The sequence below is a fragment of the Convolutriloba macropyga genome, chromosome 14, assembly GCF_964194025.1.
Source record: "Convolutriloba macropyga chromosome 14, txConMacr16.3, whole genome shotgun sequence".
NCBI lineage: Eukaryota > Metazoa > Xenacoelomorpha > Acoela > Convolutidae > Convolutriloba > Convolutriloba macropyga.
This window is the reverse complement of record NC_134481.1, coordinates 18,566,661-18,588,235: the sequence shown is the minus strand read 5'-3', so window position 1 is coordinate 18,588,235 and position 21,575 is coordinate 18,566,661. Positions and strand designations below refer to the sequence as shown.

At 37.5% G+C, this 21,575-nt stretch overlaps 1 protein-coding gene across 6 annotated transcripts in view; it reads left to right on the top strand.

The window, feature by feature from the left end:
* The window catches only part of LOC142353448 (epidermal growth factor receptor kinase substrate 8-like), a 162,747-nt gene extending 141,827 nt beyond the window's left edge, over nt 1–20,920 (top strand). For 4 of the 6 annotated variants that reach the window (XM_075405693.1, XM_075405694.1, XM_075405689.1 and 1 more), the window contains 14 exons: nt 3,331–3,363; nt 3,801–3,900; nt 4,974–5,050; nt 5,656–5,843; nt 6,146–6,269; nt 6,528–6,616; nt 6,966–7,192; nt 8,959–9,157; nt 10,083–10,250; nt 10,615–10,827; nt 11,162–11,333; nt 17,612–17,692; nt 18,322–18,586; nt 19,332–20,920. In XM_075405693.1, coding sequence (XP_075261808.1) covers nt 3,331–3,363; nt 3,801–3,900; nt 4,974–5,050; nt 5,656–5,843; nt 6,146–6,269; nt 6,528–6,616; nt 6,966–7,192; nt 8,959–9,157; nt 10,083–10,250; nt 10,615–10,827; nt 11,162–11,333; nt 17,612–17,692; nt 18,322–18,586; nt 19,332–19,575 — 2,180 coding nt within the window. In that variant the 3' untranslated portion in view covers nt 19,576–20,920. The remainder of the gene's footprint in view (nt 1–3,330; nt 3,364–3,800; nt 3,901–4,973; nt 5,051–5,655; nt 5,844–6,145; nt 6,270–6,527; nt 6,617–6,965; nt 7,193–8,958; nt 9,158–10,082; nt 10,251–10,614; nt 10,828–11,161; nt 11,334–17,611; nt 17,693–18,321; nt 18,587–19,331) is intronic. The other 2 variants (XM_075405691.1, XM_075405692.1) reach the window with 2 other exon arrangements.
* Nucleotides 20,921–21,575: the final 655 nt, after the last annotated feature.

The window sequence follows — 21,575 nt, the reverse complement described above, 5'->3', positions numbered from 1 at the left end:
GATATCTTCTATTCTTTCAATCCCAACCATGCTTATTGGAATCAATGACGGCTATTTTTCGGCAATCTGCCGGGTTTGTTTTTAATTGCTCTGAAACAAATTCGGTTGCAACGATTTTAGTGCTGCTGGTTCTTTATGCGCGATTTTTGTTGTACCGAGTTTTTGTTTTGTCTTGAAGCGGCATAAACTGTGTAAGCTCGAGGAGGCATTAAGTTGTTCAGCAGTTCTCAACGGTCCCTTCGGGTCTCTAAAGGAGACATGCTGAGGAGACATAAATCCACGGAGTGAAGAGCAATTCTTGGGAGATTGTCTCTCCAACAACCTCCCACAATCTCTGAAGTGTAGGCGTATTTTTACGGTGCAAATTTATAGGTTTTGGATAGTCGCCTCCCCACTTATGCGCACCCACCTGTAAATGCGACAACCGAAATGACGAATTCAAATGATCTAAGAGGTATCATTATTAATTGCTCTCAAACGAAGTTTGTAGCCATTATATTAGTCCTGTCGGACTTTTTAATGCAATTTTTCGCCTGACCAATTTTTCGTCTGACGCATTTGACTTTTCGTCCTCAAAAACGGGATAAACAGGTAGCGCCCAGCGGGCATTAAGTGCTATTGGAGCCTTTCAGCTCACTAGTCTTCAAGTATGCGATTCATAGAATCTGTTTTGGAAGGGCGGTTCTTAGAGATTAACCCACTGTTGCCACCCCATCAGCCCCCAGGTTTACCCCCCCCGGTGCTCACTTACGCCCCTTCAATTAATCTAAAGCTAGCCTCACTAAACCGTGCCTAGCTACTGACTAAGCCAACCGCTTGCCGGTCGTTCGAGAGCAAATCCTCCGACGTTCGTCGGTTATGTTAATCCCGAATTTATTTAATTTATGTATAAGCATATTATGGGAAAGCACGTTAATTTTTTGCCACTTGGTTTGTCTTTCGGAATGTACTTGATTAAAATCCATGAAAAAGCAAATGATTTTCAAATGCAATTCCCAGGTAGGTCAAAGTCAAGTTTTTTGGTTTCCCTGAAAAGAATATTTGAATCGTATTTTATTCATCTAATAACTCGGAAAACCTCGAAATAAAAGATTCTCTTTTTCTATCTTTCGTCTTTTCATTGCCTTTTGCAACTACGATGAAGAGGGTCAATCGGGGCAATCTGCCAGCTCTTATTGTTTTCAAAAGCTTAGAGCATTTTTTTTCAAATTGTTTTCGGTAGAACAATTGATGTGCCCAAATACCTGTAACATAAAAATGGTCCTGCCCAACATAAAAATGCCGATAATTCGGTGGTTGAATTTTTAATAATTGCTCTTGAATCAACTTTGAAGCCATTTTGTAGTCGTTTGTCTTAAGTGCGTCGAAACTGGTTTCATTTTTTTTTCAATTAAGTGTTCAATAATAACTTCTGGTGCCGTCATTTGAAGACAGCTGGTGAGCTTCCTTCTCCTTGCCCTTTCTTTTCCTTGCAAAATTCCCAGCGCAGCCCTCCCCATCCGAAGCAGCCTTCATTAAAAATCAGGACACAGCTAGGGGTTCGAGATCAAATCATCTGATGTTGCTGGGTTATTTTTGAAGTTTATCTCTTACAGCGGTTTTTCTCAGCTGCAAAGTTTTAAAGTTAAAAATCCCCGATTTTGAGTGGTTAGAGGACAAAATATTTTAGTTTTTGGTTCAGTTTTTTGACCTGTAACGCCACGCTTACTTCAAATGCGCTTTTGTCATGAATTCGTGAATTTTGTCAACTGAGATGTGTATGACATCTTTTTTTTTCAAGCGTACTGGACCGATATTTTTGTTCATTCATTGAAATAGTTTTGGTCAAATGTGATTTTTGTCACTTGTGAAATAGGTGGAAAAAGTCAAGTGGAGATACTGTACATTAGTCTAAATCAATGGAAGGAAGCGCAAAAAGAATTGTTTATTAGCAGTTTTTGGTCTCATTTTTTCACTAATTTTAGACCACGGTGCACATAGCTATGCAGCTATTTCTAGCAATAATGTTTTCGTAACTTTCAATAAGGTTTCTAATAGTGCCAATATTGTTCTGTCATAACGTTTCTGTGCAGTCAATGGTTTCAATGACTGTAACTATTTGTCACAAAAATTACCACGGAGTTTTTAAATGTTAGTTTTTATGTTAGTTTTAGTACTTTCTAACTTTGTCGCATCAGTGACAGGTACTACGTGTTGGTTATAATGACTATGATACGATTTGCTTCCGCTTATTTCGCGAGCCCCAGCAGGGTACAACCGAAGCCAACCGCTCGCCGGTCGTTTGAGAGCAATTCGCACGACGTTAGTTGGTTATATTTATTAGCCCCATCGGCCTCTCAACGGCTATTATTTAGGCGCTCTCCTTTTTTTTCGCTTTGGCCTTTGATCGCAATTTTTGATTTACGTAAGTAACGGTTTTCATGTTTGACTTGTTCGACTTACCTCACTCACTGTTTCAACTGAATGGATTTTAATTTCTTTCACGCATTGAATTACGCAATGCAGTGGATACTGCATACCGTAAATGTCAAAATAGAGGAATCAAAAGAAACGGGATAAACCGATAAATCCCGGTCATTAATTCATAGTGCGTTAGGCTATCAAAGTCCATTAAAGTGGTTGCTAGCTGGCTTTGGTATTAAGCTTAACAGCTTTCAGTTTAGAAGCCGAATTAAGAGAAGTTTTAGAGTGTAACTGAAACTGCACACCAATTTAGAACACTTGTTAAACTTCGGGAAAAATTCTGTCAATTTTTATCTCTTCTGTTTCAATCCCGATGCGCGTCTACGGCGGCCATGCTTGTATTCCCCCCTTTGTTTAACTAAAATGGTGTATGATGTCTGATGATGTTAAGTGTGAGTGGTTGTGTGACGTATAGCTGCTGGTTTTGATAACTTCGACCCGTTCTATAAAATTGGGAGTTTTTAAATCTTTTCGCTCTTATTTTTAAGTTTTAGTGTATTTAGTAATTAGTTTACTTTGTTGACTCTCAAAGTATGATCCTATAATAAGTTGATATTTAGGTTCTTAGCTCCTTTCTCTGGGTTTTAATTCAGGACGTCCAATGCAGAATACTATAAGTTATTTTTTTTGCTTTCGTTCACGTTCTTTATTTGACAGTAATTCACGATTTTCACGCTTGACTTCTGACATAACTCAATGTTCGAACTGAATAGTGTTTAGATTAGAAATAGTTAATTAATAATTGGTTAATTCATAATATGGCGTAAATAAATCTACGCCATATGAATTATAGTTTTCCGGCAATCTGTCGGCTGTGTGTTCTAAGTTGCGACTAGTGAGCGTACGAATTACTTACTTTCTTTTCAGGGCTTTTCGTAAAGATGTTTAAGTCAAAGTCAGGTTTGTTATCTGTTAATGTCACGTTCACATATAGATTGTAGCAAAATCCCATTGCTCAATAAGCATGAAGAAAGTAAAAGCATGTAAGGGCGGCTTTGAAAAAATGAACATTTGAAAATCTGACTTTTCAAAATCGCTGCTTGCTTTTCAATCACGTCGATCTGATCCCATATTCGTAATCGCGTTATATTATCGGGTGGTTTATTAAAGCAATTGCTATTAAGGAGCAATCTGTTTCGAGAGAAAGATTAGACGTAATAGCGTAATTTATGTTGCTTGACGTTCACAACAGCAACTATGTGTAAACTGCTTTATTTTCGCTTTGTAGTAGTCTTAGTGAAACAACTGGCAACCGTTACTATGTGCCACATATCTATTAATTTTTATATTAATCGTAGGTAATCAGATATCTCTGAATGTTGGTAGCGAATGTTTAGAGCCGGAGTTTCTGGACGAATATGATATGAGGCACTCGTTCAGCAACAGCTTCAGCCATGCAGCACCTCAACACAATGCAGCTTTCATCCACGACAACGGGTAAAGATACCTTCATTCACTTGCTATTTACACTGAACGTCAAAAATAAGTTAGTACCCCCTAGTTTTACGAAATAAAAATTCATTTTTTTGCCGCAATATTACTACATCTTGCGATCAAATTTCGGAGATCAAAAATTCTATCTCAAATTGTATGCCATTGATCCCCTACACTTGTCCTCTCGCCTACCTACACTCATTGACAAATGCAAACGCACAAAATGCAATTTTAGATGATAAATTGCTGTTTTATAGGCTAATTTTAGTCAGCGTTACTTTGGCCGTTTCTTTTGTTTTTTACATCAATCAACGCGTAATCATCAGAAGTTTAATATACCCATTTTGTGATAAACTGACAAGCTTACTTACAGATGAAATCCAGATAGAATTTGGCAGATTACAGATAGTATTCAACAGATTTCACGTGGGACTCAAAATGGAGCTGCTTATGGAAAACTACCCAAATTCTATCTGGATTTCTTCTGTAAGTTAGCTTGTCAGTTCATCAAAAAATGGGTCTATTAAATTTTTGATGATTATGAGTTGATTGGTTTAAAAAACAAAAAAAAAAACGGCCCGAGTAATGTTGACTAACATTGGCCTCTTAAACGAGCAGTTAACATGTAAAATTTCATTTTGTGTGTTTACTTTTGTCAAGGAGTGTATGAAATTCAGATAAAACACGACGTTCACCAGAAATCCCAATGTTAAGTTGATGAACTTATTCCAAGTCTCAGAAGAAAAAAAAGTTGTCACGAAATTATACTTTATTCACCATTTTTCTCTCAAATGTTTAACTCAAATGTTCGGAGGTCAGACATAATTATATCAAGATTTAAAAAAACATTTTTATCAATTATGAATATTACCGGCATTTAATTAGTTTAGTTCTCCATGAATTTGTTATGTCAAGACACCTTCAATCATTCGCTTATGATATTTTTGTCACAGCTGTTTAGCAATTATGTTCCCGAATTTGACAATCGATTGTGTAAATTGGAACTACCTTTGAGATTTTTCTCGGCTTTGATCCATCTTTGAAGTTTCCTTAAAATGGAGAGTTGTTCTGTTTAGGAGTATGCCCAATGGAATGGAATCGACACCAGCTTACGCGAGTCATCATCAAAATCATCAACATATCACTCACTCATGTCAGTTGAGCTTCTACTTTTTACAGATTCTGTTAGAAGGTTGAGAGATAACAACCTAATGCGAATGGTCCATTGGATAAGCCAGACAAGAAGTTCTACTTGTTCAAAGTATACTTGGCTAGAGAATTGAAGCCTTGAGGAACAAGAAAGAACGTGCGAACGGGTTATAAGAGATGCCGTAGTTGAAGAGCTTAAGAACATTGGATATAATGGTTATCAATTTAGGCTTGCAAGTAAGAGATGCTGGTTCGGTTCCAGTACTGGTCCATTTTCACAGTAGTTGCGTCTGCCTAGACCCCATAACAGACCCTGTCATAACAGAATAAAAAAATGTTGATTCTAGTGTTGGTGTATAATTTAAGGCAACGTTGACGAACAGGTCCAATATTTTGACTTGCACATTAAATAATTTAACAGCTAAAAACTAGTTGAGCATCCTCCTATTTTGGTTTCTTCCATTTGCAATCCTCCATTTGCATCTTCCATCGAGTTATTAATGTGTAAACATAGAGTAAGTTTATTAATTTTTTAGATCGGAATAAATAACTGTGCTATAATTTCTCCGTAACTAAATTTCAGAGACATTTATTTCATCATTTGTTTAGATCACGCGAATGGCAATGCGGGTGGAACCTCATTAGAGGGAGATCTATACAAGGAGGAAGAGGCGGAAGATGTGGTGGACAATTTAGAGGATACTCTTGTGGGGAGCACTGGCAGCAGTGTGGTAGGAACAAGCAGTCAGAACAGGAGTGACAGAAAGAAGGAGATGAATGCCAGGATGAACAGACAGGTTGGCATCTGGGTTATGTCATACACTCTAAAAAAGTGGTTTAAATTAACCAAATAATCAATCGTGTATCTCGATTTTTTTGGGGAACAAGCAAAACACGAGAAAAGGCACAGTAGTCAATAAATCGAGTAACTTACGCAATTTTCTCGGGCTCAATCTCGTGATTTTCCGTATAAAGAATATACCGCGTCTAGTGCTTGATGTCTTTTTCGAATTTTCGAGGTTTTTGATTAAAGATGAATTTTGTCCTATATTTGCAGTATATAGAAGCGCACGTTATGAGTTGTGCAATTTTGTTTCAGGTGGATATTCTGAATCATTGCTTTGATGACATTGAGGCATTCGCTCAGAAGCTCAAACACGTACATGATGCTCAGAAAGAATTAGAAGCTCGCAAATTAAAAAAGAAGAGCAAACAGAAACAAGGTTGGTGCCGTCTTATACTGTCGTATTATTTATATCAATTGATTCGAATGGGGACTTTCGGAATCGTTTGAGCTGACTGAAAGCAGAAAAGGGCAATGAGTTGTCATTAGTGAATGGCGAAGTTTGCTGAATTTTTAGCGAATTGAAAATCTTGATGAAATATAACAAAAGTTTGAGTGATCACCACTAATCTGTTAAGTGAGCAATTCATATTTCTTGTGAGCTGGAGTGAGGTGAGGTATTAAGTATGCCGTTTAGATAACATGTTGGAGTACCGGGCTAAGATGCCACCTCAGACAGACTTCATTGACGCTTTCCAGAAATTCAAGCTAGCATTCAATCTTCTCGTAAGTCACTCTTTTCCTGATAACCTCAGTCAGTGCTGTACCACGATCGACTATTGTAACTGACTTTTGAGTGATCTTGGTTAATCGATAAAGATGATATAATTGCTAGGTTTACTCAGGTCGACAATGCCAATTGTTGAAAATTGTAATTTCAGCTGATTTTTTGGAACCATGTTGGAGATAACTACGCTAAATGTTGTATGGAATTTTGATCAACATACAGCAATTATCATTTTAATTGTCGAAGTATACGGCTCTTTTTTGTTTTTTCTGGAAGTTATCATTTGGAGCTATTATAATGCCTTCGACCTAGGTCTACAACTTTTTAATATTTTTTTGTTTTGATCAGTCGCCTCTCAAAAAGCTCATCTCAAACCCGAGTGCCCCCGAGTTAGTGCATCATCTCTTCCCACCCCTCTCTCGCATTCTGGACAGTGGGACTGCTGCAAGGGAGATTGCCCAGAACGTCTACTCCCCTCTCCTCAGCCAGGGGGCAGTCCAGCTGCTCAAAGACTGTCTCAGTACTGATGAGAAGAAACTTTGGAACTCACTGGGAAATGCCTGGAATATTCCAAGGTTTGCGCGAACCAATGAGATTAAGATTTGAAAACCAGTCGATTTTGAGCTGTGAACACCCAAAAAAATTGTTTTTGTTCCGACCCCACGTTAAATGGGGGAGCTTGGTGGGTTTGTAATTGCTCTGAAACAAAGTTTGTAGCAATTATTTTAGTCCTGCGTTTTTAATACAATTTTTTGTTTGAACGATTTTTTGTCCTCAAAAACGGGATAAACAGCTACAGCTCGGAGGGTAGTGAGTGACTGAGCAGCTCTCTTAATCCGCGCACCCCCTTATGATTAGCACCCCTAAGCCCCGACCAGCTGGCTACTACCAAAGCCAGCCGCACGCCGGTTGTTTGAGAGTGTTTTGCCCGGCTTTAGTTTGTTGTTTTCATCAATTTTAGCTGATCTTGTTGACTCAAAATTATTGTAATGAGTTGTTCTGAAATCAGTTGTCCAGAAATCAACATGGAGTGTAGAATATGTTAATTGGAAGATTCTTTGAATATCCATTTTTTCGAAGCTATCAAGTTTTGAACGTTTGTAAATTTAGGCTAAATTTTGACGGTTTTTCACAGCGTATATTTCGTATCAACAACAATTTTGAAGTCTAACTTAAATTATGTTATTATCTTTAGTAGGCACCGCCAGCCTCTCAACGGCTATTATTAGTTGCTCTCAAACGAAATTTATAGCCATTATATTAGTCCTGTGGTCTTCCTATCGGATTTTTCGTCTCACCCATTTGACTTTTCGTCCTCAAAAACGGGATAAACAGGCAGTGCTGAACAGGGCGTTATGTTGCCGAGCAGCTTTTTTAGAGCCTGACGTCTTGCTAGTCTCGATAAGTATGCGATTCACTAAAACTGTTTTGAGGAGAAAATTTCATGGTCTGAAGGGCGGTTCTTAGTCTTAAAAGTTTGACCCCCTCAATCACCCCACCCAACACTCACCTGTCCACCCTACTCCACCTGACGATTTGGATCCCCCTCTCAGCCATTCGTCTCAACTCTACCGCCAACACTCGATCCCCCTCCCCCATACACAGGAAACCGCACTCAACTCACACGTCCCCTTTTGCTAGCATCCTTAAGCCCCAGTCGGCTGCTACCGAAGCCGACTGCTCGTGGGTTGTTTGAGAGCAATTCGCCCGACGTTAGTCGGCTATGTTTTTGGTGCTCTCCTTTCTTTTAACCCGCTTTACTTTTTGATCGCGTTTTTATTGCACACAAGTCACGACGTTCATGTTCGACTCCTGATTTACCTCACTCACTTCTTCATTTGTGTGGATTTTAAGTTTTTCCAGTCATTGAGATACACAATGTTGTAAACACGGATAAGATGAATTTAGCAAAATCAATAGAAAAGGGATAAACAGATAAAGTGCGAAATAAATTAGAATACTTTTTGGCACTTAGAAACTTGTGTCATTTCGTTTTTTTTTCTGTTTCCATTTAATATGCCTCAAGAAGGTCAGTGGTTGCTATTTTCCAGCAATTTGCTGGCCATTTTTTAGTGAGCATAATAAAAACTTGTATAGTACTTATTCGAAGAAAGCGCCATGTTGGTATATCACGAACATTTTTGAAAGGTTTTGGTTTTTTTTCCAATTGAACAAACTTCTGAAAATCTAACAGGGTACCGTAAATCTTGGTTTTCTATAGGTCTGTATATTGGAATTCAGTTAAGATGACTGACGAACGTAGTTTTTTGCACGTGTTTTTATATAACGCTATGAAATCTAATTTTGTTTAAAATTTTCTGATATCTGCTGTGTTTTTCAGAGAAAAGTGGCCTGCTGAGCATTATGTGCCTGGTTATGTGCCAGCGTTTTTGAGTGGCTGGAAGCCACCTCCCCTTCCAAGGAATGCAGCGAAAGAGCAACATCAGAAATCGCCCGTCCAGTCTGTTAATGGAGGAGGTCTTACCCCTGGAAACAGTCGGCCAACATCTTTTGTGGCGGTGGTCTCACAGAGTAACACGGTGAGCTTTTTAGGTCTTATCGGAAAAAAGAGATTTTCTGGACACATTTGTTGAATAGGAAAGATCCTGTTATCTTAAGTTAATACACTGCAATATCACAACGAAACTATCTAACGAACAAGTCCGAAAGTCGATGACGCTACATAGTTTCAGCTTTCATAATAGTGGCCGAATTATTCTCAATTAGAGAAATAAAAAAATTTGTGGCCTAACGTAAGAATATCGGACCGCAACGTTCCATAATGTCAAGTTTTAGGCAGCTACTCAATTTATGCTTTTTAAAAATAATTTATCTATTGGTTGTGATATTGTAATTGTTCTCCGAATTGCAGCTGACAACAGGGTGTTTATCCACGAGTGAGTCGGCTCAAGTCTTTGATACCTCTGAGAGACATAACCGAAGACCCTCTTTGGATATTCTCCTTGAGAGCTACCAGGAAAATGGAGTGTTGAAAAATAATGATACTCAAAACATTCCTTCTCCAGCTGATATTCCGCCACCGCCGGAGGAATCGGCACCAGTGCCCGGCTTAAACACAGAGTTGAATGTAAATTTAATGTCTTCGTATGTGTCGTGCATGAAATGGTTGTAACTACCCAAATTTACCCTATTTTATTTAGTTTCTTTAATTTAATCCCGATTTTTGTTAGACTTCGCCCAACTGTTCCAAAGAAAGTTTGGAACTCTTATGAGATTAGGAAAATAATCATGTATAACAATTTTTATCCCGTAAAATAGCTCATTTCTAATGTTCTTTTACTCCACCCATTTTTTTCTAAGATTATCCTTCGGTTAAATTCTATTTTGCTTGAATTAATTTTCGGGGCACATTTAATTGCGAAACCTCATTAGCATTTGACCCTTTTTGTGTCCTTCAGTGGAATATTTGCTTTTAACCAGAAATTAACCTTTACTTTATTTCAGCCTGTGCCCAACCGCCACTCTATTGCTGTGGTTCCCCCTCCCGCAGCTGTGGCCCCATCCCCTTCCCCCGCCCTGAAGAGCTCACCTCCCTCGACAATGGTGGTGACAACCGACTTCGTTGCTGGCAATTACAAAGAGCTAACTGTGAGAAAAGGCGAAATGCTTGAGGTTAGTAACAAGCTTAGGAACTAGTAAACCATGAGTATGAAAAGTTCCCTTATTAAGTAATAGATACATTAATAAATCAATGCGTTGCCTCTTTATGTCTAAAAGCAGTGGAGCCAAAGATTTGTATTTTGGCCAGAAAGATGAGCATAGTTTTCTTCTTTAGTATTAGTTACCAAGTAGTTAAGGGTAGTTAAAGTCTGAAGTCCCCCCCCCCACCAGCTATACCCCTAAAAACCGCTGTCATGTTAACGTAAATCTGTAATTGATCTATAGTTACCGACTGCAATGGCTAGCTCTAACTCTTATTTTTGGGAGTGGGGGCTTTGAGTGTGGGAAACTGTTCTTATAATTTGTGTCATTACAGATCATGGACTGTACACGCAACTGGTGGGCTGTGAAGAACACCTCTGGACAGACTGGATATGTGCCCAACACAATTCTGGCATCGGTCACTGATCCTAACAGTCAGAACGTGGGAGCAACCACAACTTTCCACCACCACATGCACAATGTAGTCGATTCATCTAACAAACTTATGGAGCAGCAGGTGCTGAGTAGCACGAGTAATATTAGACAGGTCAGTTTGGAATATCACTGATGACGTTTTGCTGATACAATTGGATGGTTAGATTGCAAAATATGTTGACGTTGACTTAACTAGCTTGTAAGTTGAACTAACAAAATTATTTTTTTTTCAAAGAATTAATCTCTTCTGTTGCTTGATTTTGAGAGATTGGTTTTAAAAAAAGTTGAAAACTTTGACAAATGCTGACGTAAAATAATATAGGCAGAATTATGTTAGAAGAATTCAAGCCACCAGAATGATTAACTTTGCCGGCTGCTGATATGCAATATTGGCCTGTCTTAAAACCTATGTTAGTTTGGACTTATCCATAAAGTTCCTTTTACAGGGTGCCGTCTCCAATCAACCCCAAATTCATCAGCAAATAGTTGCTCCAGCTGCACCTCCGCCACCGGCACCCCCTGCCTTCATGATTCCAGCGCCACCACCCCCACCGCCCCCTCAACCTGTACAGCAGCCTATCATCCTCAAACCGGTCAATAAGCCCAAAGCTAAACCAGGTGTGGAACTTTAACCCAGTTTTTTTAATAGAGAGGAGAAAGAAAGCCCTATTAAAGGATCAAAATGAAAGCCGTCGTGTAATTAATTGCTCTCAAACGAAGTTTGTAGCAATTATATTAGTCCTGTCGGTCTTTTTTATGCGATTTTTCGCTTGACCGATTTTTCGTCTGACGCTTTTGACTTTTCGTCCTCAAAAACGGGATAAACAGGTAGCGCCCAGCGGGCATTAAGTACTCTAAGAGCCTTTCAGCTCAAACTGTTTTGGAGACTTATAATTATACTTATGGTGTGAAGAGCGGTTCTTAGAGGTTGAGACACCTCTCCCCCCCCCCCCCCCCCCCTGTTGACCCCCCACCCCCACTATTGCCTCCACCCCCACCGCGCTGTTGCCCCCCCCCCCCCCAATCATTCCCCGGTGCATCCCCCCCGTGGCTAGCTACTGACGAAGCCAACCGCTCGCCGGTCGTTTGAGAGCAATTCGCCCGACGTTAGTCGGTTATGTTATATATTGCATGGAACAAATCAATAGTGAACGAGGGAAATAAGAGATTATAAATCATATGCCATATGTTCATCTGGATTTTACATAATATGGAACAAAATTTTCTCCGATAAATATTCATAGAAGCATTTTGATGGTAACATCGTGTGCAGTCGATTTTGAAAGGTTATGCCAGTTTCTTGAAAAACTGTTTCTTGAAAACTGTTGAGTCGTGAACCAAATATCCTATCGCGATTGTTTACTTGAAGTTTAGTTGCTTTCGAATGAATATAGTCAACGAAGGTAATTAGCTAGCTCTTTATTCTTAGTTAAAAAATGGACTTGGTTACAACTTCGGCGTGGGATATGACTCAGTGTCGACTTAAAATGGTAGATCCTTCTCTCATAGTAAAGAGACTGTAACGTTATAGAGGGTCAAATATTATCATTTTGTCCACATTTACACACACACACCTGCATTCTATTTTGTTCTACTAACAAAATACGTCATCGATAGCTGTAAAATGTCGAAATTTTTAAGCTCAGCTCTTTATTTATGGGCAACTTATTCTGCCACAATATGTTTGTTTAATGCTAGCCTATGCACTGTGTTCTAATCATTTTCATGTGTATTCACTTGCTATCTTTAGAAGATTATCGGAGCAGAATCATTAAGAGGTATATTAATGGGCGAATTATTTGATAGATTAGACGGGGATTCTCTGGTCAGCAACCTTGTTCTCGTTACAGAAACTTCTTGATGCTCTGCGCAGATCTTCAGAAGATAATGGCTATAGTAATAAGTAAATCATAAAGAACCGGCTGTTACTGTCTGCATTTCGTAAAGACAACAAAAGCGTCTTCAATATGAAGCAACAGTCAGAATTCTTTATAGATATTTTGATATCTTTTTTCCCGCAATTGGTTCCTTGTTTTTTGGGGGTTCTACGACTAAAACTGTATAATTTACTTTTTAAAGCTCATTTTTGAATAAAATTAGTTGTTAAATCATTTTTTGTAAGAGCAGTCTGCTCGAACGATTTTCTAGAAAAACGTTAAGAGTGTTATCTAAGCTTTGAATTATAATTAACAGTGACTTCTAATCTCAATTGTCACCACTAACGTTGTTGTATTTGTTTTGTAAGATTTTTGCGAAGTTGATCCTACTTTGAGTGGACATAATTTGTTAGCGTAAATGGAGTTTTTAATTGCTCTCCAAAAAGTTTTTAGCATTTATTGTAGCACTTTTGTCTTTTTAAATTGCGATATATCGTAACCATCTTTCTTCTAATTTATTTGGCTATGACAAGAAACAGGATGAACCAATTTATCTCAATGGCAAAAAATGAGGTTCTTTAGTTTTCAGCAGAGCTAGTGTCAACACCAAAATTACTGAAGGTTTTTTCTGTTGTTTGGAAATTTCAACAGCCAGAAGTTTCTCGATACCTGTATAATTTTTTTACTGATTAGAGTTCTCTAACAAAGTAGAAAGTCGGGAAATCAGCAGTGCTGGCCGTTTGAACCTCATTTTCCCTAGTTTGTTGGGAAATAGGATTTTATTTATTTTCATTCGCGAGGAATTGAGATCTTTGAAAATCTTTGAATGCAAATAAAATTTAAAAGTCATTTTTCATTGCTCTCAAACGAAGTTTGTAGCAATTATATTAGTCCTGTCGGTCTTTTTATGCGATTTTTTGCTTCAGTGATTTTTCGTCTGACGCTTTTGACTTTTCGTCCTCAAACACGGGATAAACAGGTGGCGCCCAGCGGTCATTAAGTGCTCTTAGAGCCTTTCAGCTCCGTTTCAGCTCAAACTGTTTTGGAGACATACGTATGGTGTGAAGGGTGGTTCTTAGTGAGAGGTTGAAGAGAAACCCCTTATCACCCACACCCCCACCTCGCTGTTGCCCCCCCTCGCTCCCCATCATCAGCCCCCCGTGGCTATGTTCGAACAACCGATCGCTAAAAATACGCAATTTTATACTAATTTTCATTTTTTTCAAGCCCTAGGTGTCAAGGAACCTCCTCTAGATGTTTATAATAGGTTACTGCATTGTTTCTAGTGGTAGTGGAATGGTTTCAACGAATTTTAGCTTTTTTTGACAAAACGTTCAAATTTTTCCAATTTCTTCGACATTTATTTTTCAGTATTCACGTCTTTCTATACGCAGGGGCTCGAAAACGTCCTTAATGGTTAGATAATAAGTTACTGAAAAAAAATTATTTGCCATTGAATAGCTTTCAATTTTTTAATATGACTAATTATAGCGAATTTTTTCATAAAACTTGCTTTGTTTCAAGTTTTTTGAAAATTTTTGTCGGTTTTTAGGTTTCTCCATTCTCAAGAGCCGAGAAACCTCCTCTAGGTTTTGAAAAAAGGTTTCTGTATATTTTGTAAATGTAAAGGAATGTTTTTCAAGATTTAAACACCACGAATTTTTGCATTTTTTTTCCAAAACTTGCAATTTTTTTGTCAATTTTTTTTACTTGTGTTGTCATTATTCAGGTTTTTCAGGCTCAGAAAATCTCCGCTAGCGTTTGATAATAAGTTACTGGAAAATGTTTTGGGCCATGGATTGGTTTTCAACTTTAATTATCACAAATTTTAGCAGTTTTTTATGCAAATTGCAATGTTTTTTTGAAATTTTTTGCCATTTTTAGGATTCTCCAGCGTTAAGAGTCAGATAACCTCCTCTAGGGTTTGATTGTAGGTTACTGCATAGCTTATAGTTGTAATTGATTGTTTTTCATGATTTGATTATCAGAAGTGTTTAAAAATATTTGCAGTTTCAAGTTTTTTAAATCTTTTTGATTTTTTTAATCATTTTTTCCGGCACCAGGGTCCTAGGAACCTCCTCCAAGGTTGATGATAAGTTGTTGCATATTTTTTAAAGTTAATGAATTGATTATCAATATTTTAATGACTCCATCTTTAGAATTTTTTTGATAAAATTTAATTTTTTTCAAATTTTCGGAAAATTAGTATCATGTTCCAAGTTTATGGATCTTTATGAGCCAGTGAAACTATTTAAAGCTTGAAATAGGGATAATGGATAGTCTCTTTAGACAATGAAAGTGTTTTGAAGATTTTAATATCTTCAATTCTAGCAAGATTTTGTTAAAATTTGCGATTGTTTTCAAATGTTTTGAATTTTTTGTCCTTTTCTGAGCTTAACGATCATTACTGGCCAACGAAGCTTTTCAAGTATTGCAGATGGGTTACCTGACATAGCTCCAGAGACAAAAAATAGTTTTGAACATTTTCACTGCGAAATCTGGAAGCTTTTCTTTTAAATTTTTTCAATATTTTGCAAATTTTTAGAATATCAGGTTTTTATTTCATTTATTTACAAGGCTAGGAAACTAAAAGTTGCAGAGTCGAATCAAGCTAAAGCTAGCCTCGCTAAACCTTGGCTAGCTACTGACGAAGTCAACCGCTCGCCGGCCGTTTGAGAGCAATTCGCCCGATGCTAGTCGGTTATGTTTACTCTTTTGTTAATAGCTGCTGCCAGCGTTTCAATGGCTGTCTTTAGGCGCTTTCCTTATTTAAATTTGTTTTCTTTTGATCACGTTTTCCTTTTTCGTCTTCGTTACAAATTGAGTATTGAGTTGATTGTCCTTCACTTTCGACTCTGATTTCACAATATTTATCGAATCCAACGAACCCGCTGAAAGAGTCCTTTTTGACGTTTAAAAGTTAGTTTTTCGTCAATTCTTCACTTTGTTTTTCTAACTGTATCGTTCGCAAAGTCGGGCGGCAGTTTGGGGGCTACATTTGTTTTTTATGAGCATTTTAAAAAGTTCTCGGAACAAATCGTAACGCCCAGTGAGTATTTAGTATCACTAAAAGCGCTAAGCTGGCTTTATTATTCTTTTAAGTGCTTTTTCACTGTGAAAAGGTCATTTTTGTAGTTTATAAGATAAAGTGGTTGTTTTGCCTTCGTTTTCTGACTCAGTTTTTTGTTAATTGTGTATTAAAATAACGTTTTTAAAATATTATAGAGGCCTCAAGCCATATTTTCTTTATATGCCTTTGTGCTATATGTTACGGCAATGCAAACTTAAACACCTAAATTGGTAATAATTTTTGAAATTTTTCATGGCTTTGAAATTGTGTCGTTTTAATGCTTTAGGTGTCAATGAAACTTTTCTGAGCTTGACGGTGGTTTATTGTACAGATTTTTGAAAGAAATGCTTTGAGGTTATTATTATCACAAATTTTTGGATTGGCAATAAAATTTTCATTTTTCTTAGTTGTTGGTCAATTTTGGGTCAAGGGAATCTGTTTTAGGGCTTGAAGTTGGAATATTGGATAGATTCTACAGAGAAATTAACAGTTTTGAAGTTATTAATTTTACAAACTTCAGCTACTTTTATTCGAATTTGCTATTTTAATTTTTTTTTAAAATGTCATTTTATCGAGTTTTTCTATCTCTAGGGCCAATAAACCATTTTCAAAGATTTTCCTTCGGTTAATGTGTATATTTGAACGGAGAAAATTTGGCTTTCAGGATATTAGTTACAATATTTTTTAGCGATGCTGATTTTTTCTGGTCAGCTACAGTACTTTTCAGTTTTCATGAAATTTCTTTGAGTTGTGTATCAGGACTTGCTATGTTTTTTCAAGTCCGTACATTTTTTTGTTTTACATTAGTCACCTCTTTCACGTTTGGCTTATAATTTATCTCACGCTGTTTCAACTTAATGGAATTTCGAATTCATACGACGCATTTCAGTTCAAGCAATTATGTTTAAGGTGGAAAGACCTAACCACTAGAAACGGCATAAACCAATAAAGCCTGTGCACTAAGACGTTATGTTTGTAAACAGTGGTTTGAGTTATCAGAGTTCCTTCGAGTATTCTTTTAATTGGTTCTAGTGTTACGCTTATAGTCCAACTTTTTATCGAAAGTTAATTAAACTAATTAAACTGTGGGACAAATGAGAACACTTTTTGATCCCAACGTCGGGCATTGAGGTCAACGGTGGTTGTTATCTGGAAATTTGCGGGCTATGTTATCTTTTCAAGGTAAATCAACGCCATAAACTCCCTCAACATCGTAATTACTGGGAATGAGTTGTATTCAAGACGAATTTTTCCTAGAACTATCACTCAAATTTTCCTAGAATTTTTAATGAGAATTAACATCTAGCCAGTCTTATAATGTGTTTGCTAGAAAATGAGATCAGTGGTAGCTCGCAAAACATCGTATGAATTAGAGGTTTTCAAAAGTATTAAGAACCTTATTTTGAGTAACAAAACACAGGTCAATTAAATGGTCATCGAATGTTTTTCAAAGTGAAAATGAATCGTGAATTTTCCTTCTCTGCCATTGTCGAAGGGGCAAAGTTTTGATACGGACTTTCCCTTCCTCTTGTTGTTTTTCAGTTTTAACAGACATATTTGATGTACTATGGAACTTGATAATCCGACATGAGCTAATACGACCCTGTTCGCTATTTGTACCCACTAGAATTACTGGAACAGAATTACCCACCATCAAATATTGGTTTTCTAACGTATAAAGAAATGATGACTCACCCCACCACTCCTATATAACCAAACTGTTTGCACCCCAAAAATTTTTGTTTTGGAACTTCATTTTGTTCACGGCAATTGGTTGGCATTAGTAAAGATTTTTGCTGTCTTTTTTGAAAAAAATAGCTTGATAATGACATTCAAATAAAAAAACCGGTCTCTATGAGTTGGGCATTTTATATAGTGTGGCTTGTTTTCTCAAATAAAATGCGCGCTTACATTGACATTTATTGGTTGCGTTCTGTTTGTTTGTGCAGCGCCTCCACCTCAACCATCGCTGCAAGATTCACTTCAGGACGAGTTAATGCAGAGAATCCGTAGCGGGAACCCATTCAAATGTATTATGACCAACCATCTCGTCTGATACCCACCACTTACTTTCATTTCTCATTAATTAGTCTTGTCCATTTAATCCCCTGCATGAGAAGCCAAATACTAATCCCAATTATTTCTATTTATTTGCCCTTTTTTTGCACAAAATATTAAAGAGCACTGTCATTTGAAGATTAAATCTTTTGTTACTGAATTTGCAATTTCATTTCTAATTGTTATGCTTGGCTTTTTATGGCTTTTAGATTGGCAATTATTCATGCATTTTGTTCTAATTTATCCAGAAGTCATTAATTTAAGGTTGATATACGTCTGGCTGGTACTTACTCCTCAAATGACTAGAGCTTGGAAAATTCTGTGCAATAAGTTATTCTTTAATCTACTTAAGATAAGTCATAGAAAGTTTTGATGTTTTATCTACCCAGTAAAGTGAGCCTCAGTTTGTGGTTGTCGTATGTTTTGTCAAATACTCTTTTCGTTAAATCACCCGGTTTTTAGTTGTCTTAGCGGCTTAGTATTTACGGCATTAAACTGATGCGGCTATCATATTGATCCCATGCCGTAAGAAGAAGTCAATCCTTTTTGTGTTCCTTTTCTAACAGATATTCATCTGAAGTGTGATTTTTCTTTTTCGCAGCTTCGCGGACAACAAATGTGAACAAAAAAGAGGACCCTAAAGTGAGCCCGAAGGTATTGAAATCTCCCTTCTCGGATTCGGACTCTTTCTCCAACTCGTCGACTCCTATCCATTTACAACAGACCTCTTCCAATGGAGTGCTGAGTCCTGTTCCTGAGCATGTGGGAGTTAATGCGGGTGGGGGAAGCAGTGCTTCTGTGATCAATTACTCCTCGTCGTCCAAAGAAGTCTCTGATTGGCTGGAGAGCAAAGGGTTCTCCAGACTGTAAGTAATTTCAAGTTGGGACACTCCCGTTGTAGTCCCCACCCCAGAATCGTGGTCATAAAACGTATAGCCACCCCCCATCGTGACAAACTTACCACAAAGGGGACTATAATTTCGTGGGTGGGGTGGGAATAGGGGTTATATTGGGTAATAGGAAAAACCCACCAACTGTATATAATGGTCCACAAAATTATTAATTGCTCTTGAACGAAGTTCATAGCAATTATTGTAAACGTATGTCTTTTTATCCAAAATTTTTGCTTGACGGTTTTGACTTTTCGAGTGACTTTTACGCCCTTGACTTTTTGCGTTTCGCGTGATCTAAAATTCTCTCTCAATCGCAATTTGAAGCAGCTGAACTCAATTGGCGACAATTTAATACTAAAAGTCAAATGAAAAGTGCACCGAAACTGGTGCCATTTTTCACTTCAAATCTTAATAGTGGTGTGTGTTAACCTCTAATGGGTTTATTTGAAGCCCACTTTTGAACTTCTTAGTCCCATATAGGCTCCCCCCGGACTGAAGCAGGTTGCAATTAATTAGAGCTCGCACTAGTCGTGCGAGAGCAATTCTTCCGACGTTTAGTCTGTTATATTTCATTTCAGCACGTTTAATTATCTCACATTGAATTTGGAGAAAGTGAAATTTGTTATAGGTTCATAAAAGCACTCTTTTAATTTAAACAAAATCAAAGGATCGTATTCTGCCCTGAGATTTGATTGTGTGTGAGAATGTGCATTTACAGAACGGTAGACAGTCTGGGAGTTTTGAGTGGATCGCAGCTGTTCAGTCTGAGCAAGGATGACTTGATGGAGGTCTGTTTCCAAGAGGGTCACAAGGTATACAGCTTCGTCACTGTTCAGAAGAGCCTCGCTAACTCATCCTCGGCTGCAACTAGTAGTACCACCAGTGGGATCGCATCTCAATCGTCCAACGATATTTATACTAGTGGCGCTTCGGGTCGGATTGACCCTCTTACGCACCTCTGAACTATAGAATAACTTGTGAAATATACGAATCTGATGAACTTGTAATGGAATAATTAAGAATATCGTGCTTCTTTTCAGGCGCAGAAATCTTCACTTTTCAGCTTCGTTGATGTTATCAAGAATCCCTTTAACTCTTCATTAAGCTCTCTGATTAATCCCCGACCTTTTGACCCTAATTTTCCTCATATACGCATTCTGTTTGCTTTTTTTGTTTGAGTTTCTTCAAATCAGTTTTCGTCGGTTAAAATTGTTGCCTCCGCGGATGTCACACATTTTTCTTCAAAGTGTTTTCAATTTATTAACTCACTGCTGACTGATTTTCAGAGAGTTCAAAACTTGAAGAAGATAACTAAAATACCAGACGGAAATAATAGTTTTAAAATTGGCCACATAAGGTACTGATTGGATTGATTGTACGCTTTCTACTGTCAAGTTTTATTTACGCGGGTGTTAATTCGGCTATAGTTTTAGAGCAATGTATCCAACTCTAATTTTTTGTACTATAACTCTCTGAGTAAGTTGCAGTTTTTGAATTAATTGATCAGAAGGTGGAATTATGGGAAGACAAACTCAGCTGAGAGTTATTTCCATAATTATACTACTTGGTCTTAAGAGTGTTTTGTGTTAAGTTATTACAATATTAGTTTCAATGAAATTGAGTTATATTAAGCTGTTCTGTTCTGTTCTGTTCTGTTCTGTCTTTCCGTTGTAGTCTAGAGACAATCCGCGCCATTGCGAATATTTTTGTAATTTACGGTCTAAGCTAAACTGAATGACTGCAACTAGTGATTAAATTATATTTTGTCAAATTGAAAATTGAGTTTCCCTTCCCCCTTTCAGTTTCACCAATGTGACCCATGTTCAGTATCTCTCGCTCCTCGAGTTTGTACCCTTGGCAAAGGTGTCCCTAATTTGGGTGTTTATGAAAGATTGCATAAGTTTGGAACAAATTAAATTTTTGTGAAGTTACGATTTTGAAAAGGGATTAAAATTGATTTGACTAAACGCAAGAGTTTACTGTATTGTATGCACAAATCGATTCAAAAATTCAAAGTTTTTGAAACGCATAGAAGTTTTGAATTGCTCTTACTCAAAGTTTGATAAAATATTTTACTTTTTAGCAAGTAATTCCGGCGTACCATTGCCTCAAGAGGTGACAAATGCTCTTTAAAATTAAAATGTTTGCTGTATATTGATCTTCTCAATCCGTGGATATCATAATGCATATCTTGTCCTACTGATTATTCATATCCTGTTGATGAATTTCTGTGAATAATATACATATCAAATTCAACCAGTTTGCCCTTGGTTAGATAGAGCAACAAATTTAGTATTTCAGCAGTGATCTTTTTGATAGTGAATATATCGCAGCCATTAATATAGATGCACCGAAAGGCTCAGCTAATACAGGTAGAACTAATGATAAAGGTCTTATTTTTTAGGGCCACATGAGCTTCAACGTTTTCGAAATTAAACTCGACCATTACGAGAGGAGTTGCAAGTTGACTGAACTTCGCCCAATGAATGGGGCCATTTTGAGGGCCATAGCAAGTTACGATCTGGCCCAACGGGGGGATCAAGTTCTGAATTCGAAATTTGATGTCATGAAAGAAATACACAATCAAATGATTATTTGATCTGATTGTAACTCATTGGTTGCGCGAGAGAAAATTTGAGGACCAAGAGTTTGCTAACTTATAAAAACCCTTACATGAGCCTGCAAAGAATTGCGTGCTGAATTGCGTGATGCTTAAATCTAAATGCTCGTCGTTGAAGAGAATTTCGGTCGGATTTAGATTGTGTACCATAGCGAAAATAGCTCAAGAGTGCTTCAAGAGAGTTTTCCTTCGCTGAGCTTCTTGCCAGCAAGTTTGTCACGAAATTGATCGTTCCTAGCACAATGAAATTAATTAGCACTAATAGGCTTGGATTTGGCAGTACCTGTAAACAAATAGACGCCCCGGGGTAAATTGTCCTAATCATTGGTACTCTTTTTAATA